This window comes from Anolis sagrei, chromosome 2 (genome assembly GCF_037176765.1).
Source record: "Anolis sagrei isolate rAnoSag1 chromosome 2, rAnoSag1.mat, whole genome shotgun sequence".
Classification (NCBI taxonomy): Eukaryota; Metazoa; Chordata; class Lepidosauria; order Squamata; family Dactyloidae; genus Anolis; species Anolis sagrei.
In genome coordinates, this window is record NC_090022.1 from 241683187 (window position 1) to 241704669 (window position 21483).

Consider the following 21483-nt stretch of genomic DNA (forward strand, 5'->3'; position numbering starts at 1 on the left):
TGTAATGTAATGTAATGTAATGGATATTTTTTTCCTATAATGGGGGTGATGACATTTAAGATATCTTTCTAATGTCACCTTAGATATAATCTTGAGGAGAGTATTGTTTGCACAAAAGAAAGCTTTGATTTCCACCACACACTCTCACACAACCAGAAATGAACCCAAGTAAATTCAAGCTACAGTAAATCAAACCAAAAGCCTAACCAGTCCAATATTTTATTCACCTATTGGTCAATCCACTGAATGTGGAAATCTCACCAAGAGGACATGAGTGCAACAGCTTTCTTCTCCTTCTCAGAAAACAAAACAAATAGAGACCAGACAGAAACCAGACAGAAAATAGAGGATACTCTGAAATTGTACTTTCCTTGGGATCTAGAGAGGATAAATACAACTACCCTGAAAAGGCACAGAGACTCTTAATGTTCTATTGTAATTTATGATTTCTTGCATTCTGAGTGATGATAGAGAACCCCCCCCCCCCCAAATGAACTATCAAACACATATTTGTATTCAAAAAACCTAAGTATAATGTCTCAGCTTACCTTCCTCATCTAAAATGGGTTGGCTTATAAGAGTGTCAAGAGCATGGCTATAATTCTCCAAAATCCAGTAAGCCATACTTCGAAGGAAAGGATCGCCATGAGCATTCGATGGACTTTCAGCAGATTGAGGTTTATTCCATAGAATTTTCTTCTGTAGAATTGATTTATAAGTCCCAGATATTTCAAACTCTGACTCATAAAGTCTTGCTATTACAATAGCTAGCTGGATATCATGAAGTTTTTCTAAGCAGACCTACATGAAAAAAAAAAAAAGACAGGACTATGGTCAACTCAATCAAAATATATTTCCATTGGTGTTTGTTCTTAAAGTCTTAAAGGAAAATCTCAGTGTTTCAATAGTTGTCTAAATTGTCAACCTGCTGTTATTTGGAATAGTAATGCCTCAAAACATTATCCAATGTAATGTTCAAACAATTAAATAAAAACGATGTGGGGCTAATTGTGCATCTTTTAACAATATACTCTCATATCTTGCATTTACAATCAAAGATACTTCATCTAACTTCATGTTTGAAAATTCAATACAAATTAATGTTTTTGTCTTATATCTACAAATACTGATTCCCAATGTTCCTACTTCAATGACAGTTATTGAACTGTCATTAAAGATCATGTAGTCTAGGCATGGGCAAACTTCAGCTCTCCAGGTGTTTTAGACTTCAACTCAGAGACATCCCAGACAGCTTATCAGCCATTAGGAATTATGGGAGTTAAAATCCAAAACATATGGAGCACCGATGTTTGCCCATGCCTAATGTAGTCTATTTATGCACCTCTTCATTGTCACATGAAAAATATCACATTTCTCAGTTTAAGAGTTAATCCACATTTAATTTAACAGCAGCAGAACGTAAAACATTCATCATAGGCTTATGATGATAGTCATGAGCATCTGAGCAATTAAAAAGGACAGAATATATTATAAGACAGTTCACACAACTTGAGATGTAGAGTGCTCCTTGGGTGATCAGATGTGAATGGCCAGCGCTATTTCCTTCCCTCAATTTGCACTAAATGACCATCAGTGACAACTCTATCTTTCCTGGAAACTTATCAGGGACTTGCAGCCAATGACTCAGGGAACTGAATTCATGCAGGAATCAACTTTGTGTAACACTGGTCTAGATATTGTTGGGTAAAAGAGAAAGAAAGTTCATAGATACAAGGCATCTCTATAGATCTAGAACTGTGGCAAAGTACACCACGATACCTTCTTTGACTCCATGAATCTTTTCTGCATGCACTAGTAAAGTGTATGATAATTGTAATAAGCCAAGTAAATAGCAAAGGGTGTTCTTTTAAAAAAATGCAAATATAATCTTTTATGTTTATAGCATGCTAATTTAACCAGAAGGAGGCTACAATCCATACTAATGCTTATCGATCAGATTTGCATTTGCAATTAGGACAGATGAAATGCTGGAAGATAAAGGATTTTAATTTTCTAAACTGTCACGTATCTGGAGAAGCATGCAATTGCTTTAATATTTAAATTATTTCCATACTATTAAAGTTGACTTCATATTGATTTCACACACATAATATGCTTGGGCAGGAAATAAAAAAGAACTTATAAAATAAAGGGAGCAAAGCTATAGTAGCAGTAAGTACACATTTACACTATTTTACAACAATTATCATCAAGTTACCTCAACTGCATCCTTTAGATGACCAGCCAACAAAAAAAATGCTGCAGAATGTTCAAACCGTTGTTTGCCCAGTAGAGAAAAAGCATTCTTCAGTGCAGCTTTACGCCACCTATCTTCTGTGAAATTTTGTCCAAAGAACTGTGTCATTTTGGTGTCTTTTATTGATCTGTAAATGTTAAGAGTTTCATACTCATTATGCCAGTGATCTACTGATGTACATCTGAGTCTCTCAACTACAGACAGTCCTCAAGTTACAAACATACGCCTTACAAATGACTCATAGTTAAGAACAGGGGTGAGACAACAGGAAGTGAGAGAAATCTACCTCTAGGAAGGGAAATTCACACCTAGAAGAGTTATCATGGGAAAAGGTGTCTCCACTGAAGCTTTATCACAAATCCTTGTATCAACAAGCATTTTTTTTCCCCAAAATCCAATTATCATAGGGACAGAAAGTAAGGTGTAATCTTCTGAACAGGGACACAGACAGCAAAACAAACACCACAGGTGTGTTATCTCTTCCCTATGCTATCAGCAGCTAATATATTTATTTGGCTGGAGTTACACTTAGAAATGCGCCTGTTCTCACAACCAAATTCAACTTAAGAACAAACTTTTTTCATAACTTGGGGACTGCTTGTACTGACTTCCAAGAAAATGAAATGAAATAAAATAAAGTAACAAATGGGTTAACTGGTATATAGAGAATTAAATACTTTTATGCAAGTACTACCTGTACAATCCCCAAATTACAGCCTTCTTTTTCATTGCAATGTAAAAAATGGCAGCATCAAGTGGGTCATTGTTTCTTTGAAATGCAGCTTTAGCGACCTGTAATGATAACAGTGTAGTTAACCATTGCAAACTTAATATAGTTTCATATAACTGAGAATAATATTAAGAAATTATTTGAAATAAACCTATTTATTTAACTTCACTAGATTATAATCACTATATAATATATGCATATTAATACCTTTCAGATTTGAGAATAAGCCTTAAAATATTAGCAGTAAACTGTGGCCTATTTGTTCATGCTGTACATGAAAGACGAGGCTTTTACCTCACTAGGATCCCACTTAGATGCTATATCTGGGACAGGGTTCTTCTGCTAGCCCTCACCTTTGAAAGAATTCCACATCTGTTTGCACTGAAACTCTGATAATTTATTGTTACCAAACTATTGTTTCAGTTTAAGTCTGCCATAAACATTAGTACAATAACACAAAGTAAAACGCTTCTTATTTGGTCTGCATTAGTACTAGGTGAATATGCAACCTATCTAAATATTGCAGAATCTTGACATTCTTCATTATATATTTGTTAGTCAAGTTCAACTTTAATAACGCTTCTCCAAAATTTTTGCAACAAAAAACAACTTATGGTAAATTGTAGCAATACAATGGCACCAGTTCTAAGAGTTAAATATAAATTGTGAATGTTATTAATTGTTATTATTCTCTCCTTGAAATTGTACAGGGGTAAAACTCAAGATCTGGCCTAGCATTCATGCCAGATTAGCTTTTTAAAAAATAATCAACTAGGGTGGTCCAAGGTGATTTCAATGAAGAATAACCAATCACCTGGGAGTTCAAGCACCCTTTGAAGAAAAAATGGGGCAGCTTTTTATGTATTTCAAGATTCAAGATTTTTTAGGTTTCCCACTGTTCTTTTGTTTGAAAGAAAAAGTACTGTAAAGTACAAAATAGTTTCATGAACAGCACAAATGGCAAGCCTTTGTCTTGCCTCCTGCAAAGCGGCTTCTTAGCGTCTTCTCATTAACTGATATATCACAGGTAATTAATTAGCTTTCCTGGAAAACAGACATCTCAGTCACTGAGAGTATCCTTATTCATTGACTGACTCTTCCAACTCAATTGTCACATGGCACCTCCTGGACCTTAGAATATTAACAACAAGCCAGGAGAAAAAGAGTGAATGGAATCAAAATGTGAATAGATTGCTCATGCAGTCATCCAGAGAACGAGTAAGTCCTCTTTCTATTTTACTACATTGATTCATATATATATATATTGTTTCTGTCATTTTTCTGTTCACAACTTCGTTTATTATTTTAGCTACTTATACCAGAACATTTTTTCTGCCTAAGAATTGCCTAATGGAACTATAACATGGAACTAAAACATTACACAAACCAGTTTTTTAGAAACTGCATTTACCTTCTCAATGCATCTGCGCAAATTATGCGTATTTCGAACCCACCATCCTACACCCATTGCTCTGAGTTCCGACCATGTCGGATCATGCTTTTGCATGGCAGGGAGAACATTTAGAAGTTCTTCTTCGGCTACAGAATGAAATGCCCAGGCAAAATGACTTGAAGACAAGCCTAAATTATTCAAAAATATTATTTTTAGAATTGAGTGCTGTACATCAGTTTAACATAAGTATTTGTGCATTCCTATTTTTATTTATTAGAATGATTAACAAAAAAACATAACAGATTAGCAAAATGCCTTGGCTTCTGCCTTCTTCAGTTTCTGAAAACGAAAGTGTGTCTCATTCAAAGTGGTAGTCTAGAAATCTATATTGTCATGATTCTAAAATGGATGACTGACTTTAATGTTGATTTTGAGTCCATGCAGTGTTAAGATCTTAAGCCTGCAGATTTAGAAATTCTTACTTTAAATGAAAATACTTGAAAGAGATGTCAACTCCGTTTTTACATAAGCACACAAACTAGGGGAAAAATAAGTAGGTTCCAACACATTGTTAGTTATTATAATTGACACCTGTAATTAACTTCTAGTAAATGGGCACAATACTAGATCTATACATTACAAAATGCATACACGGGTATTTGATGAGTTGCTAGTTTCAATTGCCAGAACGGTTACATACAGGATACATGGCTGCTCACAGGAAAATAAGATCTACTCTTGAGCTGCACAATACCAGCCTTTCTCAATCCCCATAGCTCACAAAGTAATAATTTCTATATGAGAAAAAAAGTTTCTAAGAAAGTTATCCCATATTGCATTTAAATAGTACAGAAAAAAAGGAAAACATTACCTTGGTGAAGTAGCTGTGCTCTGTGAGCAGGTGGTAGTGAAGTTGTCATAAAAGTATGAAGACGGACAGCCAAAAGAAATTTTAAACCACATTCATCAAGTGTTTCTCCTCCTATGAATAAAATTTAATTCTTCATTATTTAATTCTCCAAATAAAATTTTGCAATTTAATTTTCCAATCTTTTCATCACCATGTTCTACATTATTTAATTTGAAATCCATTGTTTTATCTGCCATAAAAAGATGGATAATTTCACAATGGAAGAAAATTAAAACTGATTTCCAAAAACCCAGAAATTGCTGGAATTTAATTTTATACAAATAGGTCCAAAGGCAGCAAACAGAATTAATACCTCAAAGAATTTAATGGTGATATTTTTCAGTGCACATTGTATACTGCATTCAATAATATTCTTGGAAGAAAAAAAAAAGCTGAAAATGTCCCTATCACTACTGTGGTGTAGTGAAAAACCTGTTCAACAGAAGGATGACCTTTGATTCTTTGTACCATTTCCAAGTGCCAAGAATGAAAGCAACAAGATGTAATTGCTTCACAGAGTTGAGGATGTTTCTGAGTACAGCTTAACAAAACATTTCAGTAGCAGCTAAAGTGTACTAGAAATGACATTCCAGAACTTGGAGAAGTTTAATATGACACTATATTCAGTACCATCATGAGTTCAACAGGTAAACATTGGAACTTTGTTGTTCAATCTTATTAGGAAAACAACTTTTCTGTGAAAGCGACACAGACAGCATTCCATACAGGCTTTGCGCTTTGCTGAAATGCATCTGTACCAGATTGAAAAATTATTTTGTTATGGATTTCTAATCTTGGAGCAACTGGATACACACTGAAAAGAAAATCACCTGGCAAACCTAGAACCATTAGAACGCCTGGTTAAGTGATGAAGCTCCCCGAGCCGCCAAAAAAATAAAAAGTTCCATGTTATTAGCATTAATTTAACACAATTAGTAAGTGTGTCCATTCACTAATCAAGGCTCATAAGAATGCCATGGTACTGAGTATATAAAAATCAAGTTGGAGTTTGAGGAGGATTCTGCATGCCCTAGAAAATAATTTGTCAAATATTATTTTAAAACCTATTAAAACAAAACTGTTTTTATACACTTTTCACAAATATATACTGTACATTTTTTTCTTGATGGTTTTGTTCATTTCATACCGCTTCAAAATGTGGGAGATCTTTATGACCTGTTGAACTAGAGCCCTGAAACATCTTTTCACCACAAACCACACAGTCCAGTAAGTAAAAGTTTATTTAGAAAAGAGTCTATAAAAATAAGCAAATCTAAAAAAGAGAATCAAAATTCTAAATGTTATTTCCAAGATAGCCAAGAGTCCAAAATCCTTTCAAATACAGTCTCACGAGTCAATCCACAGATATATCAATAAATATGATAGCATGGATATATGGTAGGCAATCTATGCCACACATGAGCTAAAAACAGGAACAAACTTAGAAACTTGATCACATGACTTCCAAAAATGTAGGACCAGGAACACCATTGCTCTCAAAGGATTGTACCAGTAGAAGCCACTTTCAAAGTCCTCAATCTCTCCCATGACATCATTCCTCACACACCTGCTTTTCCCCTCCGCTGGGAAAAGCGAGTCTGTCTTTGTTGTATGCTCTGCCGCCGAAGTTCCTGGATCTGGACAAACATTTGACACCGACAATTCTCTCAGCCTACACTTCTGGCAGGTTCCCATGAGAACTTATATCGCTTTCTCCAGTCTCAATGGAACTGCCAGGAGATTTCAAAACAACTTTGTCCAGGTCACTTCTATCCTCCTCTGAACAATCTTTCCCAGCATCCCCATCCTCGTCTTCTGAGCACTCAGAATCTGACCAGGCTTCAACAAATCCTGTACAAGAACCTAATTCAGATGACTGATTCCCATTTTTTTGAAGAGATGTGAGGTATTAACCTGCATGGAAACTTCTTGCACCAGTAAGAGAATTATCAAATTCAACCTACTTTGGTTCATGAAACACAAACTTTCATAATTAACAGATATGGTGTGGAAATACTGGTAGCATTAGTATTTAACTTTAAAAAGTATTAAATTTCATAATTAAGCATGTTCACTTGAAACTTACCCTTGCTTCTGTCTCTGCTTTCTCCTATATCAGTACTAGTAATGGCAATTGTATCTGCTAGCGCCATCAGTGACATCTGCTCGATCCTGGTGAGACCTGGTAAGCTAGAGTGAAGCAAGTGACGAGACAGAACTTGGGCATGCTCTGGGCCAAAATAAGTTGGACTGTACTGAGAAAGATCAATAACCGCTGGCTTTTTATCTTCTTCCTCTTCTTCAAACATAGTCAGATCATCTGTGTGTAGACTGGAATTCTGGAAGAGATCCTCATAATTTTCATCTGGCATGTCATGTTTTTTAAGATTTCGCTGGTTATTAGCCTTCTCTGTACAAGCATAGGGGCATTCTTCATCCGCGGCGAGCAATGCATATAAAGGTAGTGGTGGAACGGAGTCTATTTCTGTATAGTCTGTAATTGCACCTCTGCTGAATGTCATAGGGTCCCTTGTACTGCTCCCACTAGCACAGATTGAGAGAGATCGGCACCGCTTTTCATGGTCAGGATCATTTACAACAATAACTTCTCCAGCAATGCATTTAACTAAGTGAGATAGGATGGCCTTTGCTCTGCGAACCTTTCCTAGATCCATGAGTTCCAGAAGTTGTAGGGGATGGTACTGAGGTAAAGTAGGACATAATGAATGAGCTGCTTCAAAGAGACCCGAATCTTCCATCTCCAGTGAAAGATCATATGCTGTTCGTTTCCCACTAAGTTTTTGAGCAAGACTTGTCATGGATCTGGTTAATGCTCGTTTTGGCGGGTGAACACCAGGAGACTGTCCTTGTTTTATTAAGCTTATGATGGAAGGCGTGCTCCCATTGTATGAGTCCCCAGCAACTGATTCTTGCTTGGAAAGGGGCTGCCACTGAGAATAAACATGCATTTCACAATCCATTCCCACTACAAGGATGCCATCACGAACCCAAGACAAAGAAACAGGCAAAGGGGGTGAACCTTCCACTGATGAAACTAAATCCACACAACGTAATAAAATAAATCTAGATGCACATGAAGTTTTAGCATTTTCCCACACTGGCAGTACAAACATCTCCTTACCACTTTGTTCTTGTATCTTTCCAGCCAGCTGACCAAACATATGCAGCTTTGATCCTATACCTACTGTTAGGATATGAGAGCCATCTTCTCTAGACATCCAGTCCAAATGAACCATATACTTTGTTCTGGGTGTTAAATTCTCATTTCTATTTGATGTGGGACTATAGTCAATGTCCAAGCAATCCAGTGTTGGGTTCAGCTCATCTAAATGAAGTGTCTGTTCTAAGATCCAAGAAGCTCCTCCTGTAGATTCACACTCAAAAATGGCAACACTCACCAAAAAGTCTTGAGAACACCGACTGTTTTTAGGTGGTGTTCGCTTGTATGCTACAGCTAGGCGGTTTGTATGGGCACAGCTGATTTCAAGAGGTAGGCCGGGAATATTAAGAGCACTACTGCTAAGAAGTCCATCTTCAATGAGTAATGGCCACTCTTCCCATACATATATATCACTGTTTGTAGGACATTCTGATTCAGAAGCCATATCCGATTCTGGTGCCACTGTGCATCTCCAAAATCTAACCTTACCATCTGAACATAAAGTTGCAAGAAGATAAGGAGCACGGCAGACTGGATAAATGGAAGAAGAACTCAAGTGACCTAAAATTAAGAAGAAAAAAGTGTGAAAAATACATTTCACGCACAAAGTCAAGTGTGAACCTACTTCCATTAAAACTCCAAATTTTGGTGTTTGTTGTAATATATGCTATGGCAGAAACCCTAATTGTAATGTATCTATTCTTCCTTTGTCAACCATTCCATCTAAAGCTATCATTAAAACGTAATGGCCATAGTCAAACAATGCAACAGTCAGCAGTCAAATCTGCCTTATCAACTTAAAGCAGCACTCTACATAATTGCTTCTGCTTGCAATAGAGAGCAGCTAAACAAAGGAGAATTTATCACCTGGTTTGTTTCTGTCTCAACAACTCCTGACTTTCTTTTAATTAAGAGAGAAATATGCTAAAGGGGAGGAGAATGCATTCATAGTGAAGCTCATTGAACCAGCATGCTGTTTGTAACCAATAAGCAGAGGCTTCTGTAATACTTTGTCTTTCATGTATGACCATAGCCATAAAAACATGGAAGACAAACCATCAGATCAGCAATTCCAAGTATACTGAAGGTTAATTCTCTGTCCTCCTTTTTGTAGCTTACAAACCTGCTGATGGTTTAATGCTTATTATTTCCACTCCTTCTGGTAAATTCAGCCGTTTACTATAGACAATTTCTGAAGAAAGAGCAAGTTGGCTGGTACTTTGAAGGTTCTCTTTGCAGGCTTGGTATTTCTTTGTCAGGGAACACTGGGTCTTCTCTTGGTCTGGAGAAGAAGAGTAAAGCTCTTCTTGCAAAACAGCTTCAGGTTCTTTAGCCTCAATTTTTTCTTCTAAAACAAATAACAGAAGAGGTGAAGCTTTACCTAAAACTGTATTTTATTAGTAAAACTGTTTCATTTGAAAGCATTTGTAATTTAAAATTCCAGCCCATTTAGGATGCCAAGATTTCCTGCAACACAGACTTATCATGATTATATAATGGTCACACAAAAGCTAACTTACATGGAGCAGAACTTTAACAATGCATATTTATATTACTGAAATTTTACTGGAAAGGAAAATGTTCTATTCTGTCCTCTTAAGTCTCTCATTGTTTTCTTTAACTACACACAAACAGACCATGGAGACAATAAACTTCCCTTTGTTCATTGTCCAAGTCATATGTTACATTAATAGGCAAATTATTGGAAGAGTGTTTCTTCTCCATTGGGAAAAATCCAGAGAAAAGTAAGGTGGATTTAGTATGTTATTCCTAGGGCATAACGTGGACAATCTTTCCACGCTGTTTAGCCCATTGTGTCAGAATGCTTAATGAAGATGAGGTAGCTGGCCCTGCTCCAGACTTCATAAACATTAGGAAGACCTCCTGAAGGTTAGAACTGTTTGACAGTGGAATATGAGATCTTGGAGTCTGATGGACTCTCTTTCTCTGGGTTTTTAAAAACAGAGGCTAGGTGGCCATCTGTCAAGACTACTTTCATTGTAGTTCACTATATCAGGGGGTTGAATTGGATGTCCCTTGGGGTATCTTCCAACTCTATGATTCTATTATTTGTGTAACTAACAAGCCTAAGTTGTATGTGTTGTGTGGCTTATTAGACAAATACAAAAGAACCTACCTACTGATACCGGTATGGACTTCAAATGTAATTTCCACATATGTAACAATGTACAGTTTTGAGTATATTCCAATAAGATTAAATAGAATTTTTCAGAAAACCCATTTTTCTGATATCCTGAAGGGAAAAAAAAAAAGATTTTGTTTTCACGACAACACAATCTGAACAGGCAATACTGCAAAGTATTATTTCCTTTGTGTGACCCTATGCACTACCTAAACTTCCAGAAGTCAAGTACAATCCTTTGCATGTTTACTCTGATACAGCCAATGCAGCCTTATCAAGTTGTGATGAGTAGTTTTCACTTTATAAAGCCTGAGCATTTCTACAAGCGGCTTGGAGGGCTGAGCTCTAATACACTTCTTTTGGAAGATGTTCATCTATTCAAGCAAAAATTGGCCAAGACAAATTTTACAGTATCAGCCATGGAGGAGGGGAATTATCTCCTGCTGCAATAAAGGAAAGAATACTTTAAAGAGCTCTCCCACATGCCACCTCCTTGAAGAAACTCAGCTTCTAGGCAACATTTAAAGTAATGTTTGGGATAACAAAATCTATATGGCATTGGAAAATTGCAGTTGTTGATATCCATCCCATTCATCCCATGGGCAAAATGGCTTTGGACGCCACAGTTTATGACTTGCACCAAGAAACAGTTAAAGGTACAGTATACTTGCTAGTTCCCCACATTTCAGCAACTTTCAGTCCCACTGATCATGATATTCTTCCAAGCTATCTACTTAATACTATTCAAGACTTCTGATAAGGTACAATAGTGAGTTTGCAACTCTGTCCGAACTTGGTGACAGTGAAAGTCGAAGCGGCAAAACAAGACAGGTAGAAAGAAAGTTCTAGAGGGCAAATTTTTCTCCAGGTAAGGAGTGAGCATACAATCAGCCATTAATGCTTGGGAATTTATGCTCCTCATGAGAAGAATATGTGACCAACATGAACACAGTTGAGCAGGAGAGAGCCTTGGAAAGAACATCAGGCTCAGCTGTCTAAGCAAGCCTTTAATGGACTCTAGAGTTCTGAAAAAAGCAGGAATTCAAACTCTGGTCTCCCAATGTTCTAATCTAACCACATTAACCACACTGGGTCTCTAAATAACATACACTGCTCAATATTGTTTGAAAATACTACTGCTTAAATGTTTCACTGCCATAATTATGGTGTATGGACTGAATTCAAATGGCGTATCACAACAGATTTTATAGCATAATTTGTTTTAGAATGCTATGACCCACTTTGGAAAAGCATGATAGGAGCATACATACACATACTGAAAATAATTATTTTTAAAAACCACACATTTTGATGGGATTTGCTATCTAGAAAATGTGTACAAATTTTAAACAGTAAAATTCTGTAGTATTAGTCCACGATTGCTATGCAGAATCAATTCAGAATAGGTACTATTACTGTGAAACAAACTAGGTGTGATCCTAAGCATGTAAGGTATCACGTTATTGTTTTGTTGAACATGTTTGTTGGAGAAATAGTCCCCCCCACTCGCCCAAGATTACAAAGTTTAGGGGGAACTCCACCTTTCTTTCCCTATCTTAATTCTGGTGGATCCTCTCCTAGTAACAGCAAGTTATTTTTTTGGAATAAAAAAATCCCATTGTTCTCAGTGTACCCCCCCCCCCCAAAGCTAACAGCAGAATTGGGTAGGTGTGCAATTTAAATGATTTACATCTCTTATTCTTGCATGCTGCATCCCTTTTTTTCTCCCCTGCTATTCATGTTTGAATTTGTTTTTTTATTTCCAAGTAAACATGCATGGGATTGGACTCAATTCAGTTTGCCTGCACTTAAATATACTATAACATTTTCACAATGATTTATCGTAGCTTTGATCTCTCTATATATGACACTAGTATCTTTACATTCAGAAGAATTCAGACAGTAGCAAGAAATATGACAAACAATGCTGCTGGTTGGTAAAAAACAAAACAAAAACACAACATGTTCAGTCTCCCGTTATCTACCCAAAGCCTGTATTAGGTCTGATTTACACATGCAGCAGAATTGTGTAGAAATGGGGGAGAGTTCTGAGGCGACAAAACAGACTATATTATTTCAGACTACAGTCAATATTTATAGCTTTCCCCACTCATAATAAACGTAAAAGAAATTGAGAACAAACACATCAAGAAGCCAGCTAGCCATTACTACTTCTCCATAATGGAACAACTTGCAGGCAGCATCAAGAGGTGTACTTGTGTTTAACTGAGACACGACTTTTAAAAGGACCAGCTTCCACCTTATAGTTAACCCTCATGATTCCCCAGTTCATTCTGCTACATCCTATATACCAGTTCTATACATACACAGCATTATTTGCAACTTTACACAATGTAACACAATCTTAAATTCTAATTTGGGTTTCTTGAAAATTCAGTTAGCAAAGAGTTTGAATAATACTGGAATTTAGGAACAATTGCTTGTTTTTGAAAGAAAAATTGTTACATAATATTCAAATACACACACCAGATCTGTCAAGTAATTTCATGCCAATCAACATGGAATATAAAATGCTTATTTGGTTCTAAATTATTACAAGGATGTTAGTATAAGCTACTAGCAATCCATTATCCTAAAAAATCCTAAACTTTGATTGCTATTTTAGGCTTGATATTTTACCAAAAGCAATGCTACAAGCTTGTTACATAATCACAATCATTTAACTGTTCTGAAAATTTACTAAACATATATGTGCTTTACCAGAGTCAGGTAACATGGTCTTTTTTTCAGACAGTCTATTTTCATGGTTATTCAAAATGAAATCTTCTTGAAAAACATGAAGTAACTGCATTTTCCCACCATGCTAAATTAAAAACAAACAAACACAGATTTAAATATAGTAGAGTGACTACAGTGTCACTCATTGACAGATAGACCAAGATTTGCTAATAAATTGTGTGATTTAAGTCTGATTTAAACATGCAGCAGAATCGGCAGAATACTGTTTTATATATTTAGCTACATTGTTTCCAGTAAGAAATGCTGAAAATAAGTAACACTCTAATAGTGATCAGGGATATACTGTTCTCGGGAGAATAGCTACTATGGATGAAATCCAGGACTGGTAGTTTGCTTCTATTATTGGAATCAGGAAAGTGATAATTCTCACTGCTTCCTGGTTATTGACAAAATCTGCTCTAAAATGTTTAGAGCAGATTTTGTTTAGAGCAGGATTTGGGGAAAGGGGTTGTGAGAAAGGAGAAAATACTATTACATGAGCAGATACACTCATGTGATGGTAACTTCCCCCCTTTTAATTTCCAATAAAATAACACAATGATGATTTAATTTAAGAAATGAAAAACCCTTACCAGCTCTGTAATGGCATCCAATTCTACAATGCATCCTGGTCTAGCTGTGGATTGCTGACTTATAATGTTAAAAACTTCACCAACGTATTTCTGCAGAGTGAGTAACAAAGGCTAGATGTAAATAGTCTTATAATTTAAAAATTAACTTCAGTAATCTGTTATTTCAACGCCTGTTGTCTCCATACTAGATTCTTTGCCCTAATGTCGACTTTTTAAAATTTCGGTTTGTAAATTCCTGGTGACAATAAAATTGCAAGTTTTGTTTGAGAGATCCTTTTTTAAAAAAAATCTACAGTGTCTTCTTGATTTTTTGTTGTTGTGTGCGGATGAGGATTGTGGAGACTGTTGACCAATACATTTGAAGAATGGGAAAGCTGATTTAAGAAATGTTTGATATGTTACAATTTTGTTTAGATAATTTTTGAAAGCCAAGGTAAGGTGAAGGTTTCCCATGACATTAAGTCTAGTCGTGTTCGACTCTGGGAGGTGGTGCTCATCTCCACTTCTAAGCCAAAGAGCCAATGTTGTCCATAGACACCTCCAAGGTGATGTGGCCAGCATGACTGCATGGAGCACCATTACCTTCCCACAGAAGCGATACCTAGTCGGAAGAAGCTGGGCCTAACAGCAGGGAATCCACTTCCCAGATTTGAACTGTCAACCTTCCGGTCAGCAAGTTCAGCAGCTAAGCGGTTTAACCCGCTGAGCCAAAAAACAAAACAAAACCCACACAAGTTTATAAAGTTCACATAAATAAATATAAATGCCACAAATAAATAAATATATATGATTTTTATCTGTCTGTCTGTCTGTCTGTCTGTCTGTCTGTCTGTCAGGGGCAATAAAATATTTTTTGTGTCCCTGACACAATAAATATGATAAACGCAGTAAATAAATAAACACTGACATATATGTCTCAAACCCTTGAATATTGTTTTAATTTACATGCAATGACTAATGGATATAAATCTGAGGAAAGTAGCAGGGAGAAGGATGGTGTGCAGCTCTACCCCTGTGTTTCTTTTGATAAATGTTTCCTGCCCTAAAATTGCTTTCACACGCATTGCATGGGCAGTTTTGGTCAAGATATATTAGCCTACGTATTTCTACATATTTTTTAAAGAGCAACCATCCCATAAAAAACTGTATGTTTCCAATATAAAATTCAGAGCCAGATGTTAAACCATGAAGAGAACAGCAAGTTTTCTTACCAGGTCATTTTAGGTTTTATGCTTTGAGCTGCATTGCTGACAAACTGTGAAGATAACACTTGCAAAATGTCTAGGAAGCAAGACTAAGTAATTAAACCCACTACTCATATTAAGCATTTGGTGAGGTAATACAATTTTAAATCAAATTAACAATCTGCTAAAACCATCTGGCTAAATTTAGCTGGCAATATTCACAAAATTATATAACGAACAAACCCATTAGGGCCTTTACTTACAGAAATTCCTGGATTTGATAGTTCACAGAGAAGTTTTCGGGCATCTATTATAGCTTGATACAGCCGCAAATGTTGTCCATCACTTGCAACAAAGCAAGCACTTGGTGAATTACAATATGCACCTAAAGGCAAGCATCAACAGTCTGATTGAAGATGAGCATATGAATATGTTAAGCATCCTTCATTTCTGTGCCTGCTGCAATTCCAGTATTTTATTTACAAGAAATAAAACTTACCTAGGCAGTAACTCGGTATAAGGGTAGGAAGCCATGCCACATTTGAAAAAGCGGACACGTGAAGAGAATTTATTCGTGCAAGTTCTGAAACTCCACCAGAAAAAGACAGTGGCCCAACTGGGTCAACTCTCCAGAGGATAAGTTCACTGTACACAGTATTCAGATCCTGTGTTGTGTTTGCATTGTCTTTACTGTGAAACGTTGATGGTATCTCCTTTGTGCCATGAAGAACAGGCGTTTTGATTGCATTATGATGAGAAGTTGTAAGCAGCAATGGAAGTACTGAATGACAAGCCAAGTCATTAAGATGGAAGCGATGTCCACAATATCTTGATTTGTGAGAAATGCTGAGTACAACTGAAAAGGCAGATTCCTCTGCAAAACTTACTAGCCACTGGTTTAGCGATCCATCTGCATGTTTTGAAATCATCATAACATTTGGGGTGAAGATGCTTAATTTTAAACTGTTGGATGATTTACTATGGCCAGAAGAAATTAACATAGAACACGAACGCCCAAGGCTAGATGGTTTTTGTTTGCCTTGTTGAAGAGCAAGTTCAACATTTTTTGTGCAAGCATACATCACTATACTTCTGCAAAGTGAATTTGCATCACCAGTGGGAAAGGCTACAGGGATTCTTGAAACAAATGACACCTGTTTTTTTAACAGAAAAAGAAAGAAACATTGGAATCATGTGAAACATTTATACTCAAAATAACACTAATGATAATAATGTTATTTATTTAGAACAGCCATAGTACCTGTACTTGGCGAAACATGCCTGGCTGGTATTCATCTAGCCAATCTACATGCCACACTAGCAATGACCCATCCATAGGATGAATACTAAATAACATGTCTGCATTTTTATTCCATTCAGAAAGCTGTATTTCAATCTCATGATCAATAGCAGCAGGAGACAAGGGAACATAGTTTGAATTTGAAACTGTTTTTTCTTCCATAAGATCTTTTTGTTCTTGATTTCCTTTCTGATTTTGTCTATCATCAGTTTCTGGAAGAACAAAAGATGTGTTGTTATAAAGCATCTGCATGTTCAAACCGTAGCTAAAGTGATAGATAGTATGATTTCTTGCAAGATTTTCTAGAATGTCAGCAATTCTAATTATACAGTTTATTGGATATACATGGATACGATAGTTTGCAAGGCTTCTTTCTCTTTATTGAGAAAGAAAAATTCATTTTCATCAGTAATCCTAGATATATATCCATGAAAACTGAACCTATGCAGTTCTCTTGTTTGACAGAAGCCAGAAAAACACACTGAAGTAATTCATATAATAATCACCAGCCATAACAGAACAGAGATCAAGCCAGAAGGCATACCAATATAATGTGCTAATACAAGGAAAAAAACTTATATATGTTTACTTGGTAGAAAAGTATTGACATCAACTGATTTTAAAGTTAACTTAATACAGGATTTAAGCAACTGTCCCTAAGCTATTACAAATTAAAATAAAACCAACTTTGTTTACAATAAACTAAAGAAAAGTGTATTGGTCAATGTGGCTTCTTATTTATGGTTAGTTTGACAAGCAAGCCTGGACTCCCAGTTTGACTACCAAGCTTGAACAAGCTGCGCAAGAACATGTAAATAATATGTGAATTGAATCATTTAAGAATAACAGTAAGTTCTGGGGTACAGTTCATCTGGGACTGCCGATCTGAAATCATTTAGGCTAACTAGATTATTTCTTAAAAATTCCTTATTGATCTTAATTTGCAACCTGGATTCCTAGCCAATGTCTCTGCTGATGGGAAGAAACTGAAGAAAAATAGGTATTAAACAATACTGCCATTTCCATTATAATCTTTTAGCATTTTACCATCCCTGTTGAGCAGTGATGCCACTATTTACTTTTGTAATTCTTCTACTCCAAACATATTTGAAGGGACACGGGGACACTTTTTGTTGCTTGTCTAGCTAGTCTCCATTTATTTTGAGCTTCAACTTTTCTAACGTATTCCCTGCAAGCAAAGGCTACACAGGAGTACTCATTCTTTCATTTTTTATACATTTTTTCTTTTTACTTCCTTCCCAAGTTTGCTGAGCAGCAATATTAACTTTTCCAGTCATTTCCATTTTTTAATCTTCCATGGAAGCGTATAATACTTTTCGCAGTTCCTTCTCAATGAAATCCCATCCATGCTGAGCACTTTTCTTTTAACAGATCTAGCCATGAGATTTCATCCAATATTTCTCTGAACTTGATAAAATCGTATGTCCTGAAGTCAAAGATTTGTTTTTAGCTATATTCTTCTTCAGCCTATTCCACAATCATGAATTCTACCATCATTACATGGCAATTGCCTGTACCCCAGTACCCACTGCTTTGATTTTTGTGGCCTAGTCTAATTTCCTTTTTCTTTCCTTTGCCATTTGTAAAGAACATTGGGAATTTGTTGCAGAGCTTATGCTTAGCAGAGCTAGTCTCCCAGCAAATAACAGGATAATTGAAGTCCATAATAACCACCCCTGCTTTTTTCTTGGATAAAAGCATCATTCATCACTTCTTTGTGGTTTTGTTCCCTGTTGTAACTTTCCACCAGTGTTGTTCCTATTTCTTTATTCATTTATTTTTACCCACGTGTTCTCTACAGACCAAGTACGGTCACTCACATGGTTTTCCATGCAGCTGAATTTGTCTTTTATATATAATGCTATTTCTCCTCTCTCTTCTTCCCATCTAATTTTTTGAATAGGTTATATATTTCAGTTGTTATATTCTAATAATAAATGTAAATTTTTTTTGTCGTGTCAGGAACGACTTGAGAAACTGCAAGTCGCTTCTGGTGTGAGAAAATTGGCCGTCCGCAAGGACATTGCCCAGGGGACGCCCAGATGATTTTTATCATCCTTGTGGGAGGCTTCTCTCATGTCCCCGCATGAGGAGCTGGAGCTGGTAGAGGGAGCTCATCCGCCTCTCCCCGGATTTGATAAATGTAATGACAAGTCTTTGTTGTCCCTACAAAGTTATATTAACCTTCCTGCACTAGGAGTTCATGTTCATCATATATGTTTCCGAAACTCTGTGCATCTAAAGTGGTTTTTTGTCCCCATCTTTTATTCTACTGTAACAACAACAACAACTTTATTTGTATTCCACCCTATCTCCCCGAGGGGACTCAGGGCAGATTCCAACATAACAATGGCAAACATTCAATGCCTACATAAAATACATGATACTGATATAAAATCCCAGAAAAAAAACCCATATATAAAAGTAGCATTAAAACCTAACACCAAATTAAAAACCTAGCATCAGTAAATTAAACTGTAGATTTTAGTCTAGTTCACGATCTTTCCCCCAGATTCTCCTCTAGAGCTCCTTTCTTTGCTTTTGGACAGATCATATTTAACCACCAAAGGATTTAGTTTAAAATCATCTTGATCAGATTCACCAGGCTTTTATAGTCTTCCTGGTGTTTGGGAAATGTATCCCATCGGAGACACTTGTCTAAAAAGTCAAACGTCTCTGGCTGACACCATCTGCATAAGAACTCACCCACTTCCTACATTGTCCTTGTCCCTGTGTGTTCCCTTATCTTTCACTGGTAGAAATAGCAAGAATAAGATCTGTGGTTTTAAACTCTTCCCTTTCCTAAACACCTCATAGTTCAAGGCGTCCTTTTGAAGTTTTGAAAGATTACAGAGCAAATGACATCTACTCAGAAGTCTGCCCTAACTGAGTATAGTTGTACTTACTCCAAGTAAACATTATAGAATAGCAGTCAAAATACTTGTAACTTTAGAATTGCAATGTACTTAAGAACTTGTACCTTGTGAAGCAACTTTCTAATCCTTACACATTCATTTTATCTGTACATTTGTTTCCCAATATTCTCACTTGAAATCCTAGTATTATTTTTAGCTCTAACAAAATCCTTGGTTTGCCTAAGTATACAACAGGGATCTCTTCACATTTTATACTGGATTTATGTTCTATGTAAGTCATGGGAGGAAAACAGAACATGCATATGTGGGGTAAACTACTTGCTCTCTGAGTAGGAAATATCAGAGGGAAATTGTAGACAGTAAAATTTTAGACAGTTATGGCTTCAAGGATTAAAAGACATACACATTGGAATTTTGGGAACTAAGACTGTCTTTTATGTCTAATTTTTGCAGAAACAATCCAAAAACATAAAATAGTTTTAGCCACATAGTGTTTAACACGTAAGGCAAAGCAGTGCACTGTCTTAATAATACAATTATATGATTTTATCAAGAAATCTACCAGGGTAAACCTAGGCATGCAAGTTACCTTCATCAGATTTTAAATCCATCTGGTTCGATTCTTCAGTGCTAGCTTCTGAAGAAATATGCTCAAAACTTTTTTTCAGCTGTTGTAAGAAGACTTCCATTGACAGGGTAAAATGGAGTTCTTTATTATTTAGCCAATGTACTACAAATGGACCATGTTTTTCTTCATTTTCATTAAGACTCAGAGACATGATGGAAGGAAGCAAAGGAATGTCTGTAAGCAAAATTGTAAAATTTCATTTAAATAAGAAAGATACACATGTTAATTATTTTCCGTTTCTAGTCAAACTTAATCTTGGTAAAGAGTTCAACAGTACCTCAACTCCGGCTGTTCACATTATAAGATTACAGGAGCTACACTGTGTATTTCTCCAAAAGTCCATTACATCTGTGCTTATAAAAGTTAGACTGGTGAACACCAATGAACAATCTGCTGCTAATCTGTAGTGAGTTTCTAGGAAACATTGTGAATATGATAAGAAGGAGGGAAGTAGCATGGTGGCGCCTCATGTGAAACCACTCACAATCACTAACGGAGCACCTCATTGGCTCATTTTGGGAACCCCTGTTATAGAGGGAAAGCCAAGTAGCATTCAAATATACTAAAACTTTTCATTCTTCATCACCTGTGGCTGGATTGATGCTGGCAGCAATATGAAAGTGGCAAAGTGCATTTGATTGTAGTGGAGTGTTCCGATGAACTTCGTGAGGATCTTGTTGATGGGGTAAGTACCCAGTATGTGCAAGTGCTAACGATCTTCTTCGTCCACGCCGAAAGGGTCTTAGGTTTAGCTATTGAGAGGATGAATCACATGACATTATTCAAGGGAAGAAAAACCATTTTTGAAAAATTATCTTATGTACTATGGCTAATGAAATATAAATGTACTGAATATGAATTACTGCCAGTATGTTTTATATAAAAATATGGTCTATACAAAGAAGTGTCAAATAATAAAAAACATTCTAATTAGCAAAACAAAAAATCTATTACGACAAAGCAAACCCTATTAAATTAGTCTTATGACTTCAGAATGCTCAGCACGAACAAATGCAACTCCCATATTTACTCAAGTATAAATCTAGAAATTTTAGTCAAAAATCAACCCAAAAGCCTAGGTTGACTCACCGATGGGTCTATTTAAGTACCATACTTAATTCTTATAATAAAAGGAACAAATCCCTTCACAACAAAATGGTAAAAGCAAGGGTTTAGTCCATCCCATGAGAACCTTAAAAACACATTAATTCCCTTTACTCTCTCTGCTGTAGCACTGCTTCTGCCCTTTTTGAATTTCTGAATGAGAAAACAGTGGTGATGGGCAGCCGTTCAGCAGTGGAACTCTCTGCCCCGGAGTGTGGTGGAGGCTCCTTCTTTGGAAGCTTTTAAACAGAGGCTGGATGGCCATCTGTCAGAGGTGATTTGAATGCAATATTCCTACTTCTTGGCAGGGGGTTGGACTGGATGGCCCATGAGGTCTCTTCTAACTCTTTGATTCTATGATTCTAGGAGCAGCTGGCACTCTGAGGTGCCACTGGTGTTTTCTTCTTTCCATTGAATGACTCTC

The 21483-nt window shown here is 36.3% G+C and overlaps 1 protein-coding gene across 4 annotated transcripts in view; it reads right to left on the reverse strand.

Moving 5' to 3' along the window:
* The window catches only part of DMXL1 (Dmx like 1), an 83135-nt gene that overhangs the window by 36306 nt on the left and 25346 nt on the right, over positions 1-21483 (reverse strand). For all 4 annotated transcript variants that reach the window (XM_060761943.2, XM_060761945.2, XM_060761941.2 and 1 more), the window contains exons 9-23: positions 20542-20707; positions 19917-20129; positions 16392-16642; positions 15630-16284; positions 15394-15515; positions 13947-14036; positions 13336-13438; positions 10609-10725; positions 9595-9819; positions 7377-9032; positions 5252-5362; positions 4399-4568; positions 2952-3049; positions 2219-2384; positions 549-801 (exon numbers count right to left, since the gene is read on the reverse strand). In XM_060761943.2, coding sequence (XP_060617926.2) covers positions 549-801; positions 2219-2384; positions 2952-3049; positions 4399-4568; positions 5252-5362; positions 7377-9032; positions 9595-9819; positions 10609-10725; positions 13336-13438; positions 13947-14036; positions 15394-15515; positions 15630-16284; positions 16392-16642; positions 19917-20129; positions 20542-20707 — 4396 coding nt within the window. The remainder of the gene's footprint in view (positions 1-548; positions 802-2218; positions 2385-2951; positions 3050-4398; positions 4569-5251; positions 5363-7376; positions 9033-9594; positions 9820-10608; positions 10726-13335; positions 13439-13946; positions 14037-15393; positions 15516-15629; positions 16285-16391; positions 16643-19916; positions 20130-20541; positions 20708-21483) is intronic.